Genomic DNA, 26721 nt, shown 5'->3' with positions numbered 1-26721 from the left:
AAAAAAAAAAACTTCTTTTATTATTAGAGGCTTAGATCCATGATTACTTGATATAATTGATCTGGTATAAATTTTTTAATTTTCTAATTAGAGCTTTTGATTGAGCTGACCTTCTAACGATGATTATTAGCAAAGCCGAGATCATAGACGCACACAAAAGTTTTATAACCAAACAAACCCAAAATTGGCTGCCTAATTGCCTATAAACCGCTTCACAGCCCAATATAAAACCCAAACCACAATATCACATATCCTTTTCCCGAACATTCCACCAAAAATAGAAATTCCTGAAAACAAATCCTTCTAAATTTCCCAAATCAAACACCTCTCAAATCTCAATCAAACCCTAATTCTCTCTCATCGCAAAAATGGAGGTCACCGGAGAAAACCTCACCCTTCTCCAGAAAATCCGGCCACCAAATCTCGAAGACGCCGGCTTAGAAGACTGCGCTTTACCTCCAGATTTGATCAAAGAAGCTTTTCTCAAAGCAGCCTCCGCCGTTGGCTCACGCGCCGCCTCTGTTTTCGCCGGCGACGATGACGAGATCGACGGCGGATGTGTGAGTGATCCTTGGATTGAAAAACACGCGCCGTCGGATGCATTGGTGGGGGTTGAACCTGAGAAATCGCCTCCGGGAGCATGCGCCGCCGGGAAGGGTGGCGAGTTGGTCGGAGATGGTGAGGCGGCGGGTGATGTGGTGGTGGTCGGAGAGCAAAATGGGGAGGAGGTAGATGATGAGGTTGTAATTGTTGGTGGTAATGACGGTGGCCAAGGCGGGGATTGTGTTGATGGGTTAAGGGGATTGGAGATTCAGGGGAAGAAAGAAGATGAAGAAGAACAAGATGAGAAGAAACCTACTTTAGTTGAGGGTTTTTTTTTTAATACTTGAAAAATACTCCTTAAAAGTTGAAGGTTTTTGTATTATTTTTTTTTTTAATGTTGTAGTTTCTGTTAATATAGAATAATGTTGTAAAATGTGAGCTTAATGAAATGGTATTTGATTCTGTTTTAACTTGGATGTTTTTTATAATGTGGTTGATGTTACAAAAAAAATTAAGATTAGTGTTCAGAGGAGTGCATACTCTGTTATTAGCGTGGTAGCAAAATTACTAAAGAATACAAGCTTTGTGGCCATCTACTTAATATGAACGCTGAATTAAATGGAAAATTTTAACCAAATATCGATATCTTGGATGGCAAAAGTTGTAAAAATACGAAAATCCGAGGAAGTTTTTTAGAACTTTAACAGAATAGAATCTCCAAACAAAGTATAGAAGCCTCAATTCGGTCTAAACATATCAAAGCTAAAGGATGGAAATCTGATCATTTTTCTTCTAACTTTGACTTGGAGAAATTGAAGCTTCCCCGGGGCATTGGGATGATGTTCGATAGGCGGTGCGGTATTTCGTGCTCACGGGTCAGCTAATGATAACAAAGGATTTGCCCATGCTCAACTCGTACACAAATTTGCCTTAGGCAGTTAGGCCACTTGAAAAATCGAGTTAGGTTGACTTTTATATTCCGTACAAGTCTATTGTCTTCCATTGTATGTAATTGGTACAATTTTGGACTGTACATTATTGTGTAATTAGCTTCTATTTACAAAAGTCAATGCAACAAATCTTCTTCAAACAAAGAATAATACTACCTCCGGTTCAATTTACTCGCAACAAAGGGGTATTATTTATGAGACATAAAATATTCCTTTGTTGCGAGTAAATTGAAACAGAGGTAGTAGTTAGCATGCAAAACAGAACAATTTAGGTACTCTATATAATGTTAGATTTAGGGTTTGTTCTCATTGACTGAACTCAGCTAAACTGAACCGAATTGGCTAAACTGAATATTTTATAAGAGAAGGAAATTAGGAGCTGAACTGAGTTGAACTGAGTTGAACTGAATTTCAACGTAAGAGAACAAGCCCTGACTTATGTAGTGCAATTCTACAAAAAAAAGCTATGCATATTTCCACTTGAAGAGTGAACCATTATACATCTTGTTTATTATGCTTTCAAAATATGAAGTAGTCTTGTTAAATGCACTTTAACCTTTGTTATATGGGTTTAACAAGATTATGAGTTACTCATATAAAATTAAAAGCCATTCAAATAAAAGGAAAAAGAAAAGAGAAGAAATGGATAGATAAGGATTTGAATATTTATCAGCTAAATGACTTCGCAAGTTTTGTCCATTACTGAAAAAAAAAATGATACTCCATAGTTAACAAACGATGGAAATATCTACATATTCTCTAATGAAAATTTTATTTGAAGACGAAAGGAATTAAATGAGAGATCTCAGACATCCAAGGAAGGATAAAAACAGCATTAGCTCTCAAGTCTGCGCAGACGAAAGCTCTTGGGCGGCCACTGCGAATGTTTTGAGAAACAAGCCTTTTAATTTAGCATCATTGAGCTCTCTAATCAAATTAATCATAACTCTTGATCAAAATAATTTTAACCACAAATCACAATTGACAAAGTTTAAAAACAAAGTCTCTATGTAGCCTCAGAAAGAGAGTCAAGAATCATCAAATATCAGACGGTAATTCCAACTTTGATTTTAATTTCATCCTAAGCAACATAATCAAACTTAATAATTTCAAATACTAAAAAATGTAATAGCACAAAACGGCTCTGTTTAATCACTACAAATAGACCAACAGATTCCTATCAAAATGCAAAACACTAATTAAAGTGTAATCTTGGTCTAATCATAGCATCGATAATCATCGCATATGCTATTAACGATGTGGCATCGGACCGTAAAAAATAAAAAGAAAAAACAAAGAAAAAAATTCCAATCACAACAAAGTTCAAATAAATGATAATAATCAAAGCCTATTCAGCCCTACTCATAAAGTCAAAAGTCTTACCTTCCTTTAAGTTGGGGGAACAGGCTAGTTTGTCCCGAAATAAGAACACAAATGCCACAAATAGAAGGTTTTATTTGAACTAAAATAATAATGTGACAGAATTTTATAATGTTAGATTCTATTTATAAAGAAAATGTACAAGTTCAGTAAACATAACTCAGTACATTTTTATGAAAACATTACAGTTCACAAACAATTATGGGGTACAAGGTTTGCTAATGAGATTGATATATTCTTAAAGAGTTATGGGATACTACGAAGTACATCCAACAGCCTTCTAAAACACCATACTAAAACTTTACAACCTGTATTTTTGATGAAAACTAAATTGAAAGACAGTTTAATGAAAGATTTCAGACATCCAAGGAAGGATATAAACAGCATTAGCTCTCAAGTCTGCGCAGACGAAAGCTCTTAGGCGGCCACTGCGAATGTTTTGAGAAACAAGCCTTTAAATTTATCATCATAGATCTCTTACCTTCTGTGCAAGATGATTCAATTAGATTAATCATTGTAGAATATTTAAATTTAGAGATCTAAATTTTAAATAATAATAATAAATAAATAAATAATTCCACGAAAAAATGTGAGAAGGAATTAGTAGATAAGGAGCATAATTAGCCACCTCAGCTGTGGATCCATCTCTACGGTTGTCTGGCCGCTGCTGCTTTTTATCAGTTTGATTTTCATCAAAACTAATAAAAGCAGCTATTTTTATAAGCACCTTGAGTAATAATACTCCATTATTGGATTTAATTAGTGGGTATAAATAACATAAAAGGTGCAATATCAATTATATTTAACATTTCAAGGATTATGAATGTAAGTCAACTAAATTTATTGGACAGAGACCTAGGAAGGGCAGTCTATTAGCTAAAATTGAAATTTTATTACATTGGCTGTAATATTAATGAATGTGGTGTTAAACAATTGAATTTTTCATTGCAAAACAACCAAAATTGGTTGCATTTCAACTAGTTGAAAGACAAATATGAAGTAAATAGAAAAGTCTTCAGACATCCAAGGAAGGATAGGAGCAGCATCAGCTCTCAAGCCTGCGCAGGCGAAAGCTCTTAGGCGGCCACTGCGAATGTCTTGAGAAACAAGCCTTATAAAATTATCCTCATAGACCTCTTCTAAATACTTCAGTATATGAATACTGTGACTATCAACAATGGAATACAGAAGCAAATCACAATTAAGAGCCCAAACTAACACACGCAAATACTCATCAAGCTGAAGGTATGGAGCAATTGACTCGAAAATATGAAATGTAAATGCAATAGATCATCACAACCTTGGACAAACATAGTCAAAGTCCATATCCATATAGCCTACCTAAGAATATTGCAATTAAACCCATTAGCTCTGTTCTCTAAATATAACCTTAACGCCTTTGTTTGGGTAGAAAAGAAAGAAGTACATGGCAGGGAAAAAGAGGAAGCAGTGAGATGAGCTTCATTTTCCCTAACTCTCCAATTTTGGAGAGATTATTACCCAAAAGAAAAATTGTCTCCCTTACTTTCTCGGCTCTTCTTTTCCTTTCATTTCTTTCAATCCAAAGAAAGCGTAACTTGCTCCTTGCCTAATGCTTTGGTCAACTACAATGTCTATCATATAGAATGTCTATTCGTCAAGCATATCATCACAAAACTACTTGCTTTGGCAAAGTTGAAGTACACAAAGAAGTCTCAGACATCCAAGGAAGGATAAAGCAGCATTAGCTCTCAAGCCTGCGCAGGCGAAAGCTCTTAGGCGGCCACTGCGAATGTTTTGAGAAACAAGCCTTAAGATTTATCATCATCGACCTCTTCACATACTTCAACTCGTCAATATATAATAAAACGATCATCACATCTCCTGATATCGCCATCGAAAATTCAATACAAATCGAGTTTCTACAACTCCAAGTTCAATGACCCATCAACATAATTAGCCTCAGGAAAAAAGTCTTTCATCAATATCAGACGGTAATTCCAACATTTTTTTAATGTAATTCATCACTGGCCAATTTCCAAACATACTTAACCACTACACTTCTAATTTAAAAGTAACCTAACTAATTATCAAAATAAAAAATAAAAATATTTTTGAAAATTAATAGGGTAAAATGATAAATTAAAGAGGTCTCAGACATCCAAGGAAGGATAAAACAGCATTAGCTCTCAAGTCTGCGCAGACGAAAGCTCTTAGGCGGCCACTGCGAATGTTTTGAGAAACAAGCCTTTAAATTTAGCATCATCGACCTCTTTAATCAAATTAATTACAACTCCAAATCAAAATTAACAACTTTTAAAAATAAAGTGTTTCATATATATTATGTAGCTCGTATATATTATGTAGCCTCAGTAAGAGAGTCAAGAATCATCAAAATATTCAGACGGTAATTCCAACTTTGATTTTAATTTCATCCTTGACTACATAATACAAATTTAATTGTAATTTCAAAAATTAAAAATGTAAACGCACAAAACGGCTCCGTTTAATCATGGAAATAAAAACCAACGGATTCCTATCAAAATGCGAAACACTAATTAAAGCTTAATCTTGGTCTAATCATAGCATCGATAATCATCGCAATATATGCTATTAACGACGTGGCATCGGACCGTCAATTTTAAATAAAAAAGTTTTAAAAATCGAAATTAAATTTCCCTCAGAGACCCGTTCATAATCACACACAACAGAAATTGAAGCAGAGAATAAAAAATCAGAAGACAAACCAAAAACCGGGGAATGTTGATTAAGCCGACAAAAGACGAGGTTTCCCGACCGAAATGAACGGTGGATGGGAAGATCAACGGCGGATGAAGGAAGAATCAACGGCGGAGATTGGTTGAGTTCTTGAGAGATTTTAGACTCTAAACCTTCGAAATCTGTTTGTTTAAAGTGTCAGACGGCACTTCCTATCTTTTTTTGGGAATCTTTCTTCATTGGGAGAGAGAAATGATTGATTGATTGAAATTGAAAAACCCTAAAACATAAACCCTAATTTGGGGAAGAAGATGAGAGGAAGTGAATGAGTGAGAGAATGAGATGGAGATGAGGGGTTTTAAGGGAGGAGGAAGAGGGTTGGGAAACCCTAATTGTGGAATGGTTTTGGGTTGGGCTGGGGTTTTATGGGCCCATGTATTTGACCTAAGTTTTCTTTTTTTTAATGTTGGTCGTCAAGCTTCATCGGTTAGAACTGCTGGACCTAATAATCCTAATATGCCAATATGGTTAACCACATGACCCATATTTTACTCCCTCTGTTCTTATTTTTTAGTCATATTTGACATTTTACGGTCTTCAAAACGTGTCTTAGAATGCATATATCTTTATTTTCATACACTTTAAAAATTGTCCTAAAAAAACCACTATAAAAATTGTTAAAATTTAGGAAATCATGACAAAAACACACTAATTACAGTAATATATGCGTGTTTTTGTCATATATTTCTAATTTTATAGAATTTTCAAAATTATATTAAATGTTTATATGTAGCCTTACGGGTTATGTATAGCGTTACCCTGGAGTACTAAATATGATTTCACAATAATCTTTGTGGAAAAAAAAAAAAAAAACTTTAAATCATGTTTAAAATTTGCCAATTTGATTTGGATTTAAAATGTTCAGGTTCAAATTGTGTCAATTTGATTTAATTAGGTTGGAATTGTTAGGAAGTTTATGTCAAGTCAATATAATGATCAATTCTAACAAAAAGTATAAGTACAAACAACAAGAGATGAATGTGGATACCTATTTAATTTACCCACCCAAAAAAATTGTACCTAGGACAATTAATTGCTTTAACTAGTTTTGAGGGTTGTGTCTAATTGAGTCATTCTCCATGTCAATCTCGAACTAATCACAATGCATCATTTTACATACTCCGTATGAAATATTATGTTGGGAGTACTAAGGGCTTGTTCTCATTGACTGAAATCAGCTGAACTCAACTGAGCTAACTGAACTGAATATTTTATAAAAGAAGGAAATTAGGAGCTGAACTAAACTGAATTGAACTGAACTGAGCTAAACTGAAATGAACTAAATCAGGTTCTCCCAACGTAAGAGAACAGGCCCTAAATTTTGCATTTATTTTTCCCAGATATTATTAGTGAAATCTTAAGCGGATGGTATTATTAAATTAAATCAAGAGCTCCCAAAGTAATTAAACTTTGGACAAAGATAAGAAAATTGTTTAACCATATATACTTCGGGCATTTTGCATATCATTTCGTTACAAAATACTCCGTATATAGTCAAAGTATTGGCCTTAAAAAAAAAGTCACAGCATTACCATAATTATACAAACATGATGACAACAAATCAACAAGTGAATTGCTAAACCACGTCCAGTATTTACCGGGTAACGCCCGTATTTTAACATGACTTTACAAACATCTCCCCATATAAAATTGACCCTATTCCACTTTCACTTTCACTTTCACTTTCTTTAACCACTCTCTAACTTGTTACCCCACCAACCACCAAACAACCATCACCTACAAACAACCACCATGTCATATTTTTTTAAAATATTTGTTTTACACCAATTAGCACAAACGGTGAATGAACGAGTTTAAGGAAGCAATGACGCCACTAGAAAGATCGTCGGAGCATAGGGAGTCGGTAAGTGCTATGAATTTTTTTATTTTTATTTTTATTTTTTTTCGTAATCATAGAAGGAACACCTGAAATTTTAGAATCACCCTTGGAACATTCTAACATTTTAGGCGTTCAAGGGGGGAAACACCTGAAATTTTAGAATGTTGTAGGGGGAAACGCATGAAATTTTACAATGTTCGAGGGGGGATTCTAAAATTTCAGGTGTTCCTTCCATGGAACATCCTAAAATTTCAGGCGTTCGTCTGGAACGACTGAAATAAAAAAATAAAAAATAAAAACAAATACCTGACGCCAACCCCCTTACCTTTTCGATTGATATCGTCCCTTGTAGCCGGTTGCAATCCTTGGTGGCGACGGAATTATGGTGGCTTTGTTTGGTGGTGACGGAATTGTGGTGGTTTGCTTGGTGGTGGTGATTTGATTGGTGGTGTTTGTGAATGAAATTTTTAAGGTGAAGAGAGAGAAAAGTAAAAGTGAAAGTGAGAGAGAGAAAATTAAAGAGATATTTAAGAAAGGGTTACTTAAGGGAGTTCATATAAAAATACGGGCGTTACCCGGTAAATACCGGATGCGGTTTAGTACCCCCATTTAATCATTCTAATTATAATGTCTTCATAGAAAAGCACGAGTAATTTGTACATTTACAAACTTTTGAATTTTGATCTATGTATATTGTCAAGAAAATTTATAGTGTGTTTACAAAGTGTTACGAACATGCGTCTGATCAAGGATGCAGAAGACCAGTAGACGTTCCAAGCGCTATTTCTTTGATTTGGCCATAACTATTTTTTCTACCCCGCCATTTCTTAAACAAAAAAGTAAACAAAACAACCAACATTACCACTACCAATATGCTACCCCCGACAACAGCTCCCACCGCGACACGATTCCTCAAAGGAGGTGGTGGTTGTGGGACAAACGAGATTGGCGATGATGCCAAATGTGGTATTGCCGGTGGCAGACGCATTTTTAGATGTAACGGAAGTGACATTAATGGTGCCGAGGCTGGTGGCAGCACTAAGAGCAATCTAAGAGCAAATGTGGTATTGTTGTGCAACCACTGCTTATGAAAGTTATGGTGATCCATGTTAATTTAATTTAGCATAGCTATTCAATTTATCTAATGATCTAATGAATTTAAACATTAATTTTGAAGAAGGTAGGCAAAAACACGGGTGTTTGTACGTGTAGTTGCTAACATGTTGCATATTCAAACATAATTTATTTTTGTAGTCTATCAAGTGCATTTTAATTTGTCTCCCACTATCATAGTTTTTATTTTAATTTTTAAACATTATTTTATTTAGTTACAGAGTACAGCAAATAAGGTTTTGCTTACAATTATGTTACACTAATGAATACTAGTAATATCGTTTTTGCTAACCATAATAAGGTCCATAACTCCCAACAAGGCAATAATGCTAATTGGCTTCCCTTACCTTAAAAAATAACAATAATAATTGGATTCCTGTTGAGAAATTTTAAAAAAACAAGGCCTTATACTTCGTATATTGGCAGCCCCAGAAAACAAACATTAGAGGGGTCACGTTCTATAATATATACTACGTACTTCGAATTTGGTGTTCAAATTAAGCGTATAGGCAGTGTCTAGCCATATAGGTGAATCTTTAACATAAATATTTAGGGCCAGGTCTCAACCCATCCCATGAAAGTGTATGAAGCTATGAGATACTTCTATAAATCTGATATTGAAATTGGGGAAAAAAAGTCATTAATCCATGCTATCACATGTTTTGTATTTAAAGGATTTGTGTTTGGTTTATGCAAATATTGCATAAACCGGCCCAATACAGGATACAAAACCGGACCAAAGGGCTGGGCACCTATTAGAAAGGGGCCACTAAATCTATTGAGCTTGGGCCTAAGGTACTAAGGCTAAATATTACGAGCGTATAGTTTAAGGGTCTGTTCTGATTTATTGAATTGAATTGAACTAATTAGAGCTAAATTGAACTGAGCTCAACTGAATTAATTATGAGATAAGGAAATTAGAAATTGAAGTGAACTGAACTGAAATTAAGCTGAAGAGAACAGACCTTATATGAATGTGGATTAATAGTGTATGTTAAATATTTTTCAAAAGAAACCTTTTTCCTCTCTTTATTTTTTGGTTTGTTAAGCAGTAGAAAAAAGTTCTCCCAATGCTTATTAAAGAAAGTAACTTTCATCAAACTCCCTAGTCCTTATTCTTTATCCCATCCATCATCTTCCTTGTAGAATTGATAAAACAGAAAAGCTTGAGTATTATTATCACCGTTCAACCATATATATAATACAAGCTATATCAATCCCAATCAAGATAGAATTAGGAAAGAATCAAAAGATAATAACTAACTACCAAAAATATGCTATCAAAAGATTTAATAGAAAATATATCCTATTTTCCTCAATACCCCCCCTCAAGTTGGAGCACTAGGATCATAGATGCCCAACTTGGAAAGAAGAAAATCAAACTGTGACTTCCCAAGTCCCTTGGTGAAAATATCTGCTAACTGGAAAGAAGTAGGAACATATGATGGAGATATTAACCCCTCATTAATTGCATCCCGAACAAAATGACAATCGACCTCAATATGCTTAGTGCGTTCATGAAAAACTGTATTTTTAGCAATATAAAGGGCCGATTGACTATCACAAAATAACTTGATCGCCTGAGGATGTTGAATCCCCATACTCAATAACAAGGCTTTTAACCATTTCAACTCCAAAGTAGCAGAACACATTGACCGATACTCGGCCTCAGACGAATAAGTAGCCACCGTAGGTTGTTTCTTGGTTTTCCAAGAGATAGGAGAGTGACCAAGAAAAACAAGCCAACCAGTCAAAGAACGACGAGTAAGGGGACACGTCGCCCAATCTGAATCACACCAACCCTGCAAAGTTAGATCGCTAGTTGCACTTAACAAGATTCCCTGCCCAGGGCTACCCTTCAAATATCGAACCACACGCAAGGCCGCTTCCCAGTGCTCAGAACGCGGTTCTTGCATAAATTGAGATAAAACATGCACCGAATAAGCCAATTCCGGTCGTGTAACCGAAAGGTATATTAAACGACCGACTAATCGTCGATATGACCCTGGGTCTGCGAGCAACTCACCAGTAGCCAGGCCTAGCTTATGGTTTTGAGGAATAGGAAAACCACTCGGCTTCGCCCCCAACATACCTGCTTCAGAAATAATGTCCAACGTATATTTTCGTTGGCACAAAAACAAACCAGAGGAACTACGAGCCACTTCTATACCTAAAAAATACTTTAAAGGACCAAGATCCTTCATTTTGAAACAGTCACCTAGGTATGTCTTAAACACAGACAATGCAGCGGAATCGTTCCCAGAAATAATAAGATCATCCACGTACACCAAGACATTAATCTGGATTTTGCCTCTAGTATATGTGAAAAGAGAATAATCTGAGTAGGATTGTAGGGAATAGTTTCAAGCCTTTAAAATCCCACTAGCTTGAACCCCACTGTGATCATACACTAAAGTACGGTGGCGTCCAAAAGGGAAGAAGATAGAGCAAAAGAGTCGCCAACAAGTTTTTAAGGAACTTGTAAACCGTTCACGAGGTGAAGGTTACACCCCTTAACGATCCAAGAGATCGTCAACTCCATAAGGTCATGAACCAAAATAGGGTTCGGGGATGAAGGTACAAATCCAACCTAAAAGAGATTGAACCTGCCCTAATAAAAGGCCTCTACTTTATTCTGCTCGTATTCATGTGCGCTTTCTGATTAACATACAATCAATAGGTTAACCCTAAACCTGTTTAATCTATGTTGGTTGAATATTAATGCACAAATAAACTATTATTGGCGATCACTTGAAATGTAATCACAATTAACCTTAAACAAGATTATTAATTATCTTATTAAGCGTGATTACAAGTACAAATTCCCTTTAACATGCAATAAAGGTGATCAAGCAATAAATAAATAAATCATCAAGCAACTTAATAAATAATCAATATCATTAACAATAATATTAATCATCATAAAATTAAATTATAATAATATTCATAATCATGATCATGTTAATATTAAAGCATAATAATAGCAAGATCCTAGGCATGATACTAACATGAATAAATATTAGGAAGAGAATAAAAGGCATCATAGCAATCATATTTAATATTAAAAATACCCTAGACATGATACTAGGAATATCATAATAACAATATAGACATGATATCTACATCATAATATCAATAAAATCAATTAAAGTACTTACTTGGATGCCTCGTACCTCTTTCTAATAACAAAATACACACGTTAGTAACTTCAAGGAAAATAATAATCAAAACAATTAAATTAAATAATTGAAAGAGAGATTTGGGACCAAACCCTTAGAAATTAAAACCTTTCACGTCTAGGGCGAAGGCAACTTCGAATATGGCTAGGTGTTTCTAGATCTTGTGAATGCGGAATTTTATATTAAAAAAACAAAGTTAGAAAAGAATACTAAAGAATTAATGTTATTAAAAATTGATGAAAATTGATGAAAAAAGATGAATTGTTTGTAGATGAAGAGAATTAATGAATGGTAATTGATGATTGTTGATGAATGAAAACGGAGTTTTTGATACGATATTTATAGAGAAAATCATCCAAAAAAAGATAATTTATCAAAACAGAGTCTGAAGACCACAAAAACACATTGGCGCCAGCCCTGGCTCATTGGCGCCAGGACCAGTGGCTAGCGTCAGGCGCCAATGCTGGCGTCTGGCGCCAATCCTGGTTCCAAGCGCCAAGGCCTGGGGTTGGACGCTAATTCGGAATTCAACGCGTTTTCGAAAATCTGATAATTTTACCGTACTGGACGATAAAATAATATAATTTCAGTCGAAAATGCTATTTGATCTAATTAAAACTCTTAAGAGTCCTAATTGAATTAAGAACGATAAGAACCTTCTAGAATGTTCTAGAAGACTAAAACCATTCTTAATTACATTAGGAATGATAAATCATATTAGGCCCTCCCCTAGATCACTGGGCCGTACTTAAAGCTCAAACCAAGCCCAGTTTAGTAAATTGGTCATAACTTCCTCAATATTCATCGGAATTGGGCTTATAATATATCGTTGGAAAGGTCTTTGCAAGCCCCATCCAACTACACTACTATTGGACCCATATCATGGACCAACCAAACTGGATTGGCTGTTTTCTTAAAATAAAGTTTTCAAAAACAGAGAGAAGAGAAAAGAAAAGAAAACTTTCCGCAACACTAGACCTTTCCACACTTTCGTTTCATTCGATTATGATTCGACGTGAAAGGCACTCATTACTGGGTTTGGTTTTGGGGAGACACAAATGGGTGTCTACAAGGATTGAATAAAACCATACCCTTTCAAAGCTGACGTAAGCTTCGCAAACCAACATCGCGGAGCCTGTTTCAACCCGTATAATGACTTTCTCTAGCGGCACACCAATGACGGATCAGAACTTTCAAAACCGGGGGGCAATTTCATGTACACCTCCTCATCGAGGTCACCATGTAAAAAGGCATTGTGGACATCCATCTGATGGAGATCCCAATTCTTAGAGGCCGCTATTGCAAGAAAAGCTCGAATAGTAGTCATCTTAGCCACAGGAGCAAAAGTTTCACCATAATCTATACCTTCCTGCTGATGATTGCCAAACACAACTAAGCGAGACTTGAGTCGCTTAACATCACCATTAGACAAAAATTTTGTCTTATAAACCCATTGACTTCCTAGAGCTTTCTTACCTGGGGGAAGATGCTCTAAAGTCCATGTGCCATTATCTTCTAAAGCTTTTATCTCTTCTTTCATGGATTGCCTCCAACCTTCATATCTCATAGCCTCTTTGAAAGATTTTGGTTCTTTATCATGAACAATGGCTGCAAGAAACTTGCGATAATTTACAGAAAACTTGTCACAATTTATATAATGTGCTAAAGGATAGGGGGTACCTGAAGGAGTGTTGGAGGACGGAGTGGACGGAGACGGACTATTAGCAAAGACGGAATGAGTGACATAATCTCGAAGTTTCACCGAAGGAATTTTCTCTCGAAAGCCCCTACCCAATACCTCCGTTTGTGGCGGCTCAGGAGTGGCGGGTTGTGGTTGCTCGGTCACATTGGGGCTGCTAGTGTGCGGCACGGCAGACCCAACAGCAGTAGGCTCGACTGTGCTGGGTTGCTGCTGCTCTGTGACTGATCCCTCGGCCGAGGGATTACCTGCGGTTGGGACAGGCTCTTGATGAGCAGTCTGCCCAGCCGCGGGATTACCTGCGCCCGCAGGTGGCTGCGAGTGAGAAGCTGCGTGCTCTACGCTCATGGCTGCCTGCAAATCAGTATTCCTACCAGTAGTGTCAACAAGTACGTCCCCCTTATCATCATCCAAAAATTCACACTCCCGGAAATCATCATCTACAACGCCATTTAAATCATCATGGGACACAATATTCACATCCTCCGGGGTACTATACGGAAAAACATCCTCTACAAACCTCACATCTCGGGAGACAAAAAATTCTTTAGACTCAAGATCATACAATTTCCACCCCTTCTTGCCAAACGGATATCCCACAAAAATACATTTTCTACTTCTGCTTGCAAATTTGTCTCCCTTTGTCTTTTGGTTATGAGCAAAACAAAGACAACCAAAAGTACGAATGGCATCAAAAATCGGAGGTTTATCAAACAACAATTCAAAAGGTGTTTTGTTTTGTAGCAATGGAGTAGGAGTTCGGTTAATGAGGTGAGCTGCGGCAAGAACACACTCACCCCAAAAGTAGATAGGTAAATTTGCTTGAAATCTCAAAGCTCTCCCAACTTCAAGAATGTGTTTGTGTTTACGCTCAACTCTACCATTTTGCTGAGGGGTACCCACACAAGATGTTTGAAAAATAATTCCAGTGGTACGAAAATAATCAAACAAACAATTGAATTCAGTACCATTGTCACTTTGCACAATTTTAATAGTCTGGGAAAATTGTCTATCAACCATTGCAACAAACGACAAAAACATACGTAGAACCTCAGTTTTATCAATCAACAAATAAATCCAAACCGCTCGAGAATAATCATCAACAATAGTAAGAAAATAACGAGCTCCACACGACGAATGGTGTCGATATGGACCCCACAAATCACAATATATTTTCTGAAAAATCCTAGAAGCTCTACTATCACTTAGAGGAAATTTATTTCGAGGATGCTTAGCACGCATACATACTTCACACCCCTTAACTAAACAATCTTTATTGCTACTAACATGAGGAAGTGACTTAACTACTTTCTCGGAAGGATGTCCCATTCGACGATGCCACAACTCCAAATTTGAGATCGCTCCAACAACGCCAACATGATGCACCGAGTCCGTATTGCTAAAATAATATAGTCCGTCCCTCCTAGCTCCCGTTCCAATCAGCTCCTTCTCTTGGTCCTGTATAGCACACATATAAGAGTTAAAATAGACAGTACAATTAAGATCCTCAGCAAGTTGAGAAACGGAAAGCAAGCTACAACTCAAATTAGGGACATAAAGCACCCCATTGAGGGTAAGTTTGTCCGATAAACGAACAGAACCAATTAAGGAAGCAACCACAGTGTCCCCGTTAGGTAAACCAACGGGACACTCAAAAGGTCTTGTATCAAACAACCAAGAGGCATCTCCGGTAACATGATGAGTGGCACCGGTATCAATAATCCATGAAGTAACATCAAACTTACCACTCAAACAATTTTCAGAGACATTGACATTACCAAACAACCCTGTGATGGCCTTCCATTGCTCACTTGAAAACACCTGTCCAGGAGATGATGCGGCCGAACCCAATACTGCATTGGCACGCACCGAGCCCTGACCACGCCCAGCCGAGAGAGACCCCCCTGGCTGCCTTCACCCGTGCTAGACGGATAACCATGTAAATCAAAACACTTGCTCTCTATGTGTCCCCGTTTCTTGCAATGATTACAGACTTTATCGGACCAACACCGCGAAGTCTCATGACCCCCCTTTTTACACTTAGCACACACCGAACCATTAGCACCACGATCTACTCCCTCACGGCCACGTGGCTGACCTGTTCGAACAGCAAAACCGGCCGCTTGAACTGGCTCCTCACGAACACGATCAAGACCTCTCACAAGTTCATCTTGAGAAACTTGTTAGTAAGCCTTATTCAAAGTAGGCAGTGGGTCTCACTACAAGAAAAGGGCCGTTTTGCGACGGAAATAATTCGTCGCAAACTGGCAAAATTCCGTCGCAAAGTGACTTTGCGACGGATTTCCGTCACAGGCATGGCGTCGCTCGAACTTTCGTAGCAAACAGTCCTTTTGTGACGGAATATCCGTCGCAAAACGAATTGCGACGGATTTTGCGACGGAAAGGTAGTTGTAGCTGAAAACAACATTTGCGACGAAAATTCCGTAGCAAGAGGAGTCATTTTGCGACGGAATATTCCGTCACAAATTTTGCGACGGAATGTATTTCCGTCGCAAAATGGATTCTTTTGCGACGGAATAGTCCGTCACAAATTTTGCGACGGAATGTAATTCCGTCACAAATTTTGCGACGGAAATTCCGTCGCAAAGTTATTGTAATTTTAATTTTTTTTTTTTTTTGTATTTTGTTTTTTTTTCCTGGAACCTGTATTCCTGCAATCCTGTTTAATTTTTTTGTATTTTGTTTTGTTTTCCTGGAACCTGTATTCATGCAATCTTGTTTAATAAAATACGTGCATTTAAAATAATTTCAGTCAAAAAGTCCACGCCCTAACATAATTCAAATATATACAACACGTAGCCGTAACTACCAAGTACGGTACATGATATAATTTTTTAAACTACAATGTCATCCATATACAAAAATCGAAAAATGACACCTAACTAAACACAAGCTGGCTGTCCTTGGCCTGCACCACCACCACCACCACCACCCGGGTCGTTCCTGGGGTCTCGAATCTGAGGCTGAATCGTAGAACAAGTGAAAGGAGTGGTCAATCCTGTAAATCTACTGGCTAACTCCTCTAAGAACTCCTTGTTCTTCCTCTCGATTTCAGCCATCCGTTCTGCCACTCGAGCCTCCACTCGAGCATCGAGCTGTTCCGCCACACGGCTATCGATCTGGCTCTCAATTGCTTCCACCCTCTCATTCAACTCCTTGTGGAAGTTTTCCTGCATTTGAGTTATGACCGACGGTACGTATTGGCTGGAAGAACCCGATCCTCGTCCCCTAGATGTGCCGTAGTACAAGTCAGCACCAACACCAAGACCTCTAACACGACCCTTCTTATTACGACCACCAGCCGCCTCAAAGAAAATTTCATTTTCAGACAGTTGGGAACCCTGGGTTCTTGATTCCTCCTGTCTGTGTTGGTACGCCTCCTGTAACAAACAAAGGATATACAATGCAGAAATAAAAATAAAGAATGAGAACCAATAGTTTGAGGCTTGATATAGTTCATAAGTGGCAATATAGGTTCACTAGGTCCTAAAACTAGGAAAATTGGGTGAAAATGGGGCGTTTTTGGTTCTAACTTGTCTATTTCTCACATTTGTTATCTAATGAACCTATTTTTGACCTTAATACACCTAACTAACATAGTTACTTGAGTTTGAGGCTTGAAATTGTTTATAAGTGGCAATATAGGTTCACTAGGTCCTAAAACTAGAAAAAATGGGCGAAAATGGGGCGTTTTTGGTTCTAACTTGCCTATTTCTCACATTTGTTATCAAATGAGCTTATTTTTGACCATAATACACCTAAATAACATAGTTACTTGAGTTCGAGGCTTGAAATAGTTCATAAGTGGCAATATAGGTTCACTAGGTCCTAAAACTAGGAAAATTGGGTGAAAATGGGGCGTTTTTGGTTCTAACTTGCCTATTTCTCACATTTGTTATCTAATGAACCTATTTTTGTGACCTTAATACACCTAACTAACATAGTTACTTGAGTTTGAGGCTTGAAATTGTTTATAAGTGGCAATATAGGTTCACTAGGTCCTAAAACTAGAAAAAATGGGCGAAAATGGGGCGTTTTTGGTTCTAACTTGCCTATTTCTCACATTTGTTATCAAATGAGCTTATTTTTGACCATAATACACCTACCTAACATAGTTACTTGAGTTCGAGGCTTGAAATAGTTCATAAGTGGCAATATAGGAAACAAGTGGCTTGAAAATGGGCGAAAACTAGTTATTACCGCTACGCTCTGTTCGTTTCATTGTCACAACTTCTACACAACTCACGCATATAATCATATCAGTCACAAACAATAGTAGCAAAGTATCAAGCTAAGTTCTTTTCTTCATAAAATCAAACCTACATGAGGTTTTAGATGACATATATCCAGGGGTCCTTATCACTCCAACCTAACCCATCCTTGGACATCTTATCTCACTAGTGAATGTATGCCTAGTGATGAAACACATATAATTAACACACAATTACCCACATTCAAATAAACATACATACACTAACATGTATTTTTAAATTAACATATATTTTAAACTAATCTAACATATATTTTAAACTAATCTAACATATATTTTAAACTAAACTAACATACATTATAAACTAACTAACATATATTTTAAACTAAAATAACATACATTATAAACTAATCTAACATGTATTTTAAACTAAACTAACATACATTAAACTAATTCTAACATTGCAATATATCTTAAAAATTAAACTAATTCTAACATTGCAATATAAATTAAACTACACTACACTAAACACAAGTAATTAAATAATAAAATTTAGTTACAAATTAAATTAAAAAACATAATTAGAAAAAGTTAGGGTTTACATTAAAATTAAATTGAAAACAAAAACAAAGGGGGATAGTGGAATACTCACCGGGATTTGAGGGTGTTGTGGCGGAAATCCGGCTGCCGGAAGGAGGGTGGTGTGGTGGCTGCACACCGCCGGCGAACGGAGGGGCGTGAGTGGGCTTGAACGGAGGGGGTGGCGTGGGTGGGCGTGAGTGCGCGTGAGTGGGAGTGAACGGAAGGGGTGGGCGTTAGTAGGTGTGAGTGGCCGGATTCCGGTCGTTCCGGTGGCGACAGCGGCGGTGAAGTGGCCGGATTTTCTTTCTCTCTCTACGCTTTCCTCTATCTCTCTCTACGCTTTCCTCTTTCTGTTCTTCGTTTTCTTTTTCTCTCTCCTTCAGCGAAACTTCAGTTTTTTTTAAAAAAATTTAAAAACTTTTTGCGACGGAATTTCCGTCGCAGAATCCGTCGCAAAATGTTTTTTTTTTATTTTTTTTTTAATATTGTTTTGCGACGATTATTTCCGTCGCAAACAAACTTTTGCGAGGGAATAAATTCCGTCGCAAACTTTGCGACGGAAATTCCGTCGCAAAAGTTTGTTTCCGTCGCAAAGTTGCGACGGAATTTATTCCCTCGCAAATTAACCCTTTTTGCGACGGAATTGTAGTCCGTTGCAAGGTTTCCGTCGCAAAATGACCTATTTCTTGTAGTGTCTTGTGCTAATATGTTAGACCTGGTTTGAGCGTAATACTCGGAACACAGGCCTAATAAAAACTGCTGAAGCCTATCATCTTCACGCCTCTTTTCATGCTGCCTACCCACATTACAAGAACACTGTCCACACTTGCAATTGATTAAAGGTTCCAATTTAGCAAGGTCATCCCACAAAACCTTTAATTTCCCAAAGTAAACAGCCACTGTCATATTCTTAGGTTGTTCACACTTATTAATTTGAGCCTTTAAATTTTGAATACGGGGACCATTAACCACACAAAATCTTTCATGCAAATCATCCCACAAACGTTTTGCATTATCATAATTAGAAAGCAAAGATTTTACCTCCGGATCGATAGTATTCATAAGCCACGAGACCAACATACAATGTATTACAACCCAGTCCTCCTTGGTTGCAGGTGGTATACAGTCGGTGATTGTGCCGTCCAAAAAGCCAAATTTTCGTCTAGAAGACAATGCAACATAGATCGCATGAGACCAGGCATCAAAATTGTCTAACTTTAAGCGAACCGGAGTGATAAAATCGCCAGGCCTATCATGCGCTCCTAGATAAAACGGTGAATTTGTTTCGATTTTAGGTGGTGGCGGAGGTGGTGGAGATTCATCACCCGCCATGGCTGAGAAAAAAAATAACTGGCTGTTATACCATGTAGAATTGATAAAACAGAAAAGCTTGAGTATTATTATCACCGTTCAACCATATATATAATACAAGCTATATCAATCCCAATCAAGATAGAATTAGGAAAGAATCAAAAGATAATAACTAACTACCAAAAATATGCTATCAAAAGATTTAATAGAATATTTGGAAAATATATCCTATTTTCCTCAATATCCTTCCACTATTATACTTTCTACAACTAAAAAAAAAACTTTCTACGACTAATTTGCAATTTTGTTACAAGTGGAAAAACTTTTCCGATGACAACATTTTCCGTCAAACCAAACTGAGCCTTTAGCACAACGATTAGCAATTTTGTTATAATTTGAAAAACTTTCCTAAGGATAACATGATCTGTTTATCCAAAATGAGCCTTTTGCACAACTATGCATTTCCCTTGGATTTTGATTTTTGACTGGAAGATTAGTTAAATGTTGGTGAACTGGTGTAAACAGCGCTACATGAGAATGGGCTTTACGTGGACTAGGCTTGGTAGGGCTATCGATGGGTTGATTACGAGCTATCCATGGGCCTAAGATCTTGGACAGTTGGACCAGGGTGGAAATCCTGGTATGAGGCCTAGCAAAAACAATATTTAAGATTTCAACAGGTGATGTAAAACATAGAGTCTGAATAAAACTAACATGGATAGAAAAATCAGTGAGTATTTGGACTAAAACAAAACTTAAACATTAAAAAAAATATAAAGGTTAAAAAAAAAAACAAAGAACATTTTCTAAACTTAAAAAAAATAATAGTAATAATAATAATAATAATAATAATAATAATAATAATAATAATAATAATAATAATAATAAACATGTCTAATCTCCACGCATAAATAAGGCCCAACTTTTTTGAGTTCTTGAGCAAGGCATAGTGTAGAATAGTGAATTTCAGTAGAGCAAGGCATAGAAGAGTAAATGTCAGCAGAACAGAGCAGGCGTTAGTAGATTATTAATACTCAACAGAGCATAACATAACCACCACAGCTCAAAAGAATAGGGCTAAAAAATATTAAAATAAATCTACATTGAAAGCAATGTAATGTAATTGAACATTTATCTAAAATCCGACTAACTTGCCGTTCAATATCTCGGCTTCCCACTAATTTATTGTAGGTTGTATGACTATTGTTTTTTAGAAATAATAATAATAATAATAATAATAATAATAATAATAATAATAATAATAATTTCCACGGTTTTTTCACCATCAACCCCTGAGTTTTTTGTTTATTCACCATATACCCATGAAAATTTTCAAATTCATTGTATACCCTTGAGTTGTTACAAAAATTCACCATATTCCCCTAATGACAACAAGATGAGTGAAATTTGATTAATTATGCACCGGCCGAAACCAACTTAGATCTCTCCATTTATCCCTGAAACCACTCCTCTTCTTTATCCAATTCCTAAATCCACTCTAAATCTTCGTACCATGTCTGTATGATTGATTTTGTGGATAAGAAAAGAAAATTTGGGTGGTTTTGGGGGTAGAAAAAAATGTGGGTGATTTCGAAGCTAAGGGAATGTACTTAGGGTGATTTCGGGTCATAATTAACCCTAATGATTGATAAAGTTAACAATCAATAGTTATCAAGGGTATATGGTGATTTTTTGTAAAAACTCGGGGATAAAGGATGAATTTTAAAAAATTCATGGGTATATGGTGAATAAACAAAAAACTCAGGTGTATATAGTGAAAAATCCGTAATTTTCTTTTTACAGCGAGTAGTAGCCGCTAGTAAAAGAATAAATAGTAAATAGTATATAACCTAATTCCAAAAAAATATATAATTCAACCCTAATGAACATATAATAAACCACAAATGAATCTAAGTTTTTATTAGACCAGGTGTGCCATAAACATTGTGCCACCAAATGTACCAATTAATTACACCAGTACCTTGGTGGTTGTTTAAAAGAGGTTTACTAATACAAGGCATATTATAACATCATGCAATCGAGTGCACCCATAATTGCTCAAAAGAGGTTTATTGATACAAGACATTTTCTAACATTATTATTATTATAATTATCATTATTATTATTGAAGTTGTCTTGGAAGACATGAATTGTGGCTCCCAACTACATATACAAGCTCTTAACATGCTACATATGCTAACCACTACAGATACAGCCAAAATTAAGGAGTATTTGACCTCCATAACGTAAAATAAATGCAATTAATAGTTACTAATTAAGTAATAACACACTCAATTTGCTGATAGTTACGTTTAGAGAAAAAGTAATCACTCATATATTAAAAATAAATAAATAAATAAATAAATAATTTGGTGGCCATTCATTCATACTTTGTTCATTTTTGTACGAAATAATGACGGCATATAAATAACGCGGGAGTAGTAAAAAATTACGAGTAGCCGTTGAATATAATTTCAACTCATCGGGTCCTACACGGCGGAGGACGGCGTGATGGCTTCAAATTTCACGCACGTGATTGACTCATTTTTAATGTGTTATATTAATGCTAATAAGTTCAAATTGATGATGTGTAATCTTAATTATGTGTTGTGCTATACTCTCATTTTCTTAATTTATTTAAACATATTCACCATGTGTGAAATTATATGGCTTTGATTTTAGATAGGTAGACTTCTAACGATATTATTAAATTGTGAGATAATATAAAATGAGCTTAGATAGCTCAAAAAAGAAGGAGGAGAATTTGGTTTTCAAACAAGGCTAAGGAGGTTCTATACTAATATTAATAAACTGGCTAAATTTTAAATTTGACTTAAAAACTAAACCTATATAACAATATAAATTATTGTTAACTACATATGATTGTCATTATTGATACAATATATACCTTATACGTAGTATATATTTATCATCATCATAGAACTTGTAATAATACTACAAAAAAAATGTTATTGTAGAATCGAAAATGGATATAAAAAAAATAAAATAAAAAATCCGGAATCCTATGTAGTACCACAAATTATATGGGACACATTTAAGGGATATGTCAAAAAAGAAAATTAGGAAATACAGCCGATTAAGGGCTAGAGCCTAGAGGTAGTAGTTACTCACAAAAACTTGTAACACTAGCTGCATAAGAAATGTTGGTTTGGAAATGTGGAATTGGTGTACAAATTAATACGTCAATAATAAAACAAATTAAATATAGTGACAGTTAAGTCTCCCTTATAATAATATATGGTTATGGTGATGATACTTTTTATATAAGCTCATAAAAATTAAATATAATCACTAATAAGTTGGTTTTAGTTTAGAAATTTGTATGGCAAACTTTATTATATTAAGCATTAGTCCGGTGTAATTTATGCTTAATATTCCTACCTATGTTATATTTTCTAATGAATTATGATCAGATTTTTGAGATGTAAATCATTTAAATCATTTTGTATATAGTTAGTAATCTGTATGAAAAAAGTATATTACAAGAAATCAATTAGATCGGAAAATTAATCTCTTAACAACTACCAACTACTTAATATAATCATGACTAATTTTTTTATTTTTTTTATAAAAAAAAAAAAAAGAAGAAGAAAGAAAATAAAGGAGAACATAGCATAGGACTGCACTAGCTAGTTAAAATCATTCATTTAAGTATATATTTTTTTTTCTTTTTGACCAAAACTCATTTAAGTCATTCCTAACATACTTAATCTAAGATTTTTTTTAACGGATTTAAGATTATTATTTCTTCCCGTCAAATTATATATATCTTTAGGTGCAAATAATACAATACGGGGTATTAATTTGAGTTGTGCCCAATTAATTCCGCAGATAATTTGTTTATCTGGGGGTATAATCGTCTTTTCAAGTACCAGTTGAGGGGCACATGTGTCTTTTCATATATTAGTTGAGGGGTACATGTGTAATTTCCACACCAGACAGTAAAAGCAAGTTATAATTAGTAATTGGATAGCTCACCAAAAATACTGAATAAATGACCAAGTTTTTTCAATATATTTACAGAAATGCCATCAGATTAACAAAAATTCGTTTATCTAGCAAATAAACTTGTATTTGCCCGTATTAATTATCCCCTAATTATTTATATTTTTTAAAAGAAAAGATTGATTTATAAGCAAAAAAGTCATATGACATCATCAAAGAAGTTTATATCTAGTAAATACATGATAATTGGGTTTTTTTTTTTAAAAAAAAAAATACATGATGATTCAATAAAATAAAAACATTCTTTGAGCAAATACAATCATTGTTTAAAATCGTAGATTTTTATACCCTCTTTCATAGTGTTGTGATCAATTTTACAACTTTCTTTGACAAGGGGTCTACTGATTCGTAATAGTCGTCGTGAAGAAAATTTTCGCCCGATTCATTTGATTATAATCGAAGGATTAACCTCTTTTATTTCGATCATGCACAAATTTTACCACGAAATAATTTTATAGCAATCCATCGAGCAAAAAAGCAAATCCACCTTTAAAAGAGAGAACAAAAACCCTGTCTTTAAAAAGATAAAACTCCTTCTAGCAAGGAGAGAAGCTCAATCTTTCAATGGAGAAATGTTATTCCTAAAAGAGGAATAGTTATTAAACTTAAAAACAAACAAAATAATGAGAAAAAACGTACAAGATACAAATATTAGGGCTTTTCACCTGTAAAAATCGATGAAAGTCCCTTCAAAATTCAACAAAAAAAGCTAGGGTTTTAGAGAGAGGAGAGAAGAGAAAGGCTAAGATATTTTCAAGTCATTTATATGATGTTAAACTACGTTACTATATACTTACGAGTACTATTCATTTGGTTTAACTTCAACAACTTTGATCGTATTTTGTAATTATATATAAAAAATATAAATTACTATGAGGAAAATAGTTAGGTTTGATTAACTACAAATTAAAGTATGTAGCTTCATGATATCAATTTTTAATATTTTTATGGAAAAATTGACAAAAATAATCCCAACTTTTGTCCGTTCACTCAAAACAATCCCAACTTTGGATTATTTTTAAATAATCCGAACTTTGGGGATTATTAGCTCAAAATGGTCCCATGTGACCGGTAACCTGTTAAAGAGGTTTCGTTTTTTTTTTTTTTTTTTTTTTTTATTTAATAAAAACCTAAAAAAATAAAACTTTTTTTTTTTAAAAAAAAAAAAGCCCAGCCACGAACCCAACCACCACCCACGCCTCTGTTGCCGGCGAAGCCCCCCACCCAGCCCAACCTAGCCAAGTCCTGCCGCCGTCACCTTGCGCCGCACCCAACCCATGTCCCCGTGCCGACACCACCCTATTGTCGATCGTTAGTTTCCCCTTGAACCACCAAACCACCACCCCCAAAACCCCTATCCTCCTACAACCAAACCCCCATAAAAACCGGCGACTCCTCTATTTCGGCGACAAGGAGACCTTGAAATGAGGATTAATGAAAAACTGAGGATGGGAGAACGAAGAAGGAGATTGAAAATTCTTCGTGAATGGCTGAACGACGGTGACGAAGTTTCAATTCGGTGTTTGATTTGGGATTTAGGGTGGTGGCCTTGTGGGGGATAGGGGTTTTGGGTGGTGGTTTGGTGGTTCAAGGGGAAGGAACGACGACCGGTGGTAAGGGGAGGGTCGAAGAGGTGTCGCCGGCGTGGGGAGGCAGATCTGGGTGCGGGGTGGTGGCGGGATGGGGAGGCTGGCCGTGGTGGCTGGGCTGTTTTAATTTTTTCAAAAGTTTTCTTTTTTTCAATCAACCACGTGATGACACGTGTCACCTTAACCTGTTATAACGGGTTGGTTGATCGGTTGGGATCATTTTGAGCGAATGTCCTCCAAAGTTCAGATTATTTAAAAATAATTCAAACTTGGGATTATTTTGAGCGAACGGGTAAAAGTTGGGATTATTTTTGTCAATTTTTCCTATTTTTATATATGATATGATACTGTATTTAAAGAATTAATGGACTAAGTTGTACATCAAAGCGATTATACTTTATATAGAGTAATTAAAAAAATAAATAAAAAAAAGAGCAAGGAGGTGAAAAATACAGTCCAAGTGTGTATTGTCACTCCAAAAGGCCTAGTTCAGCCTAAATTTGATCACTTGTTTTTTTTTGATTTGGACAGGAGCATGTAATTTGATAAATGATTGAATATAATTTAATTAGGTGCATTGAATACTGTACTTATCTAGTTGCCCAATCTTAAACGTTTCTTGTAGAGAACTTATAATTGACCTCTTTAATTGGTGGGATGTCATGGCTCTTATCAACAAGTGTTTTTCCAATTTATTTGGGATAAATACTTCACTTAATCACTTCGAATACGAAAACTATGATTAGACATGTAGATTATACTGATTCTTAATAGTAATCTTCCCCTTGCCTCTAATTATTTGCTCCCATGTCATAAATAATACTTAAATTATTAGTTATTAGTTTGTTAAATTTTGTTGATGAAATTAATAAAAGTGAAATTTGGTTGGACCAACCGATTAATAAGGAGTACATAGTTGTTTTGTGAGAGAAAAATAATACTCGTAGAAGATAGTCCTAGATTCTCAATCTCAGCTCTCTTATATATTTCTCTCAGGCAAGTAAAAAAAATGAAGAGATTGGTAATAATATTCATACTTAGCTATATTAGCACCATAAAATATGATTTTTATACCTCTTATAGAAAGTGATACATTATCAAGCACGTGAAGGTTATAATTCATGGATTACCAATGAAGTAATGAAAAAAAAATATTATAAATGCATAACATGTGAGATACCAAACCAGTAAACCACCCTTATAATGAATGATACATATAACTAACTACCCTTATAACTCTCTAAGCATTGTACTATGTATGAAAAAAATATAAAAGAAAAACCTAGATAGTCAAATCATTGAAGTATAAAACTTGTGCTTTACTTTGGATAACGCTCTCTTATTATGAGAAAAACTCACAAAGGACATTTGAGTTTTATCTACGTAGTTTTAAAATATCATCATACCGCCACACATTATTATTATTATTATTATTATTATTATTATTATTAATTATTATTATTATTAATTATTATTATTATTGAAAGAAAAGAACAGTATTTTAATTGACTTCAAACATAT

At 35.4% G+C, this 26721-nt stretch overlaps 2 protein-coding genes and 9 non-coding genes across 11 annotated transcripts; 1 reads left to right on the top strand and 10 right to left on the bottom strand.

Annotated features, from left to right (window-relative positions):
* The first annotated feature begins 368 nt into the window (after window positions 1-368).
* LOC145557895 (uncharacterized) lies at window positions 369-890 on the top strand. The gene has a single exon (XM_081619073.1). The coding sequence runs from the start codon at window positions 369-371 to the stop codon at window positions 888-890; it is 522 nt and encodes a 173-aa protein (XP_081475199.1).
* A 1404-nt stretch (window positions 891-2294) lies between these two features.
* Window positions 2295-2417, bottom strand: LOC145560866 (small nucleolar RNA SNORD14). The gene has a single exon (XR_014093462.1). It is a non-coding gene; the product is annotated as a small nucleolar RNA SNORD14 (small nucleolar RNA).
* Window positions 2418-2614: 197 nt separating this feature from the next.
* LOC145561213 (small nucleolar RNA snoR2/U65) lies at window positions 2615-2765 on the bottom strand. Its single transcript, XR_014093773.1, has one exon. It is a non-coding gene; the product is annotated as a small nucleolar RNA snoR2/U65 (small nucleolar RNA).
* Window positions 2766-3225: 460 nt separating this feature from the next.
* On the bottom strand, window positions 3226-3348 carry LOC145560865 (small nucleolar RNA SNORD14). The gene has a single exon (XR_014093461.1). It is a non-coding gene; the product is annotated as a small nucleolar RNA SNORD14 (small nucleolar RNA).
* Window positions 3349-3458: 110 nt separating this feature from the next.
* On the bottom strand, window positions 3459-3614 carry LOC145561221 (small nucleolar RNA snoR143). The gene has a single exon (XR_014093781.1). It is a non-coding gene; the product is annotated as a small nucleolar RNA snoR143 (small nucleolar RNA).
* A 270-nt stretch (window positions 3615-3884) lies between these two features.
* On the bottom strand, window positions 3885-4007 carry LOC145560867 (small nucleolar RNA SNORD14). The gene has a single exon (XR_014093463.1). It is a non-coding gene; the product is annotated as a small nucleolar RNA SNORD14 (small nucleolar RNA).
* Window positions 4008-4563: 556 nt separating this feature from the next.
* On the bottom strand, window positions 4564-4685 carry LOC145560864 (small nucleolar RNA SNORD14). Its single transcript, XR_014093460.1, has one exon. It is a non-coding gene; the product is annotated as a small nucleolar RNA SNORD14 (small nucleolar RNA).
* Window positions 4686-5001: 316 nt separating this feature from the next.
* LOC145560863 (small nucleolar RNA SNORD14) lies at window positions 5002-5123 on the bottom strand. Its single transcript, XR_014093459.1, has one exon. It is a non-coding gene; the product is annotated as a small nucleolar RNA SNORD14 (small nucleolar RNA).
* A 208-nt stretch (window positions 5124-5331) lies between these two features.
* LOC145561212 (small nucleolar RNA snoR2/U65) lies at window positions 5332-5486 on the bottom strand. The gene has a single exon (XR_014093772.1). It is a non-coding gene; the product is annotated as a small nucleolar RNA snoR2/U65 (small nucleolar RNA).
* Window positions 5487-5748: 262 nt separating this feature from the next.
* On the bottom strand, window positions 5749-5815 carry LOC145561214 (small nucleolar RNA U49). Its single transcript, XR_014093774.1, has one exon. It is a non-coding gene; the product is annotated as a small nucleolar RNA U49 (small nucleolar RNA).
* Window positions 5816-15721: 9906 nt separating this feature from the next.
* On the bottom strand, window positions 15722-19606 carry LOC145557894 (uncharacterized). Its single transcript, XM_081619072.1, has 3 exons — window positions 18990-19606; window positions 18345-18606; window positions 15722-16862 (listed from the first exon to the last, which is right to left on the bottom strand). Exons 1-3 carry the CDS (start codon window positions 19604-19606, stop codon window positions 16365-16367), a joined length of 1377 nt encoding a protein of 458 aa, XP_081475198.1. The 3' UTR covers window positions 15722-16364.
* Window positions 19607-26721: the final 7115 nt, after the last annotated feature.

The sequence above is a fragment of the Chenopodium album genome, chromosome 9 (assembly GCF_948465745.1).
Source record: "Chenopodium album chromosome 9, dcCheAlbu1.1, whole genome shotgun sequence".
Taxonomy (NCBI): Eukaryota; Viridiplantae; Streptophyta; class Magnoliopsida; order Caryophyllales; family Amaranthaceae; genus Chenopodium; species Chenopodium album.
The sequence above is the reverse complement of the archived record's forward strand: the minus strand, read 5'-3'. Positions and strand labels throughout refer to the sequence as shown.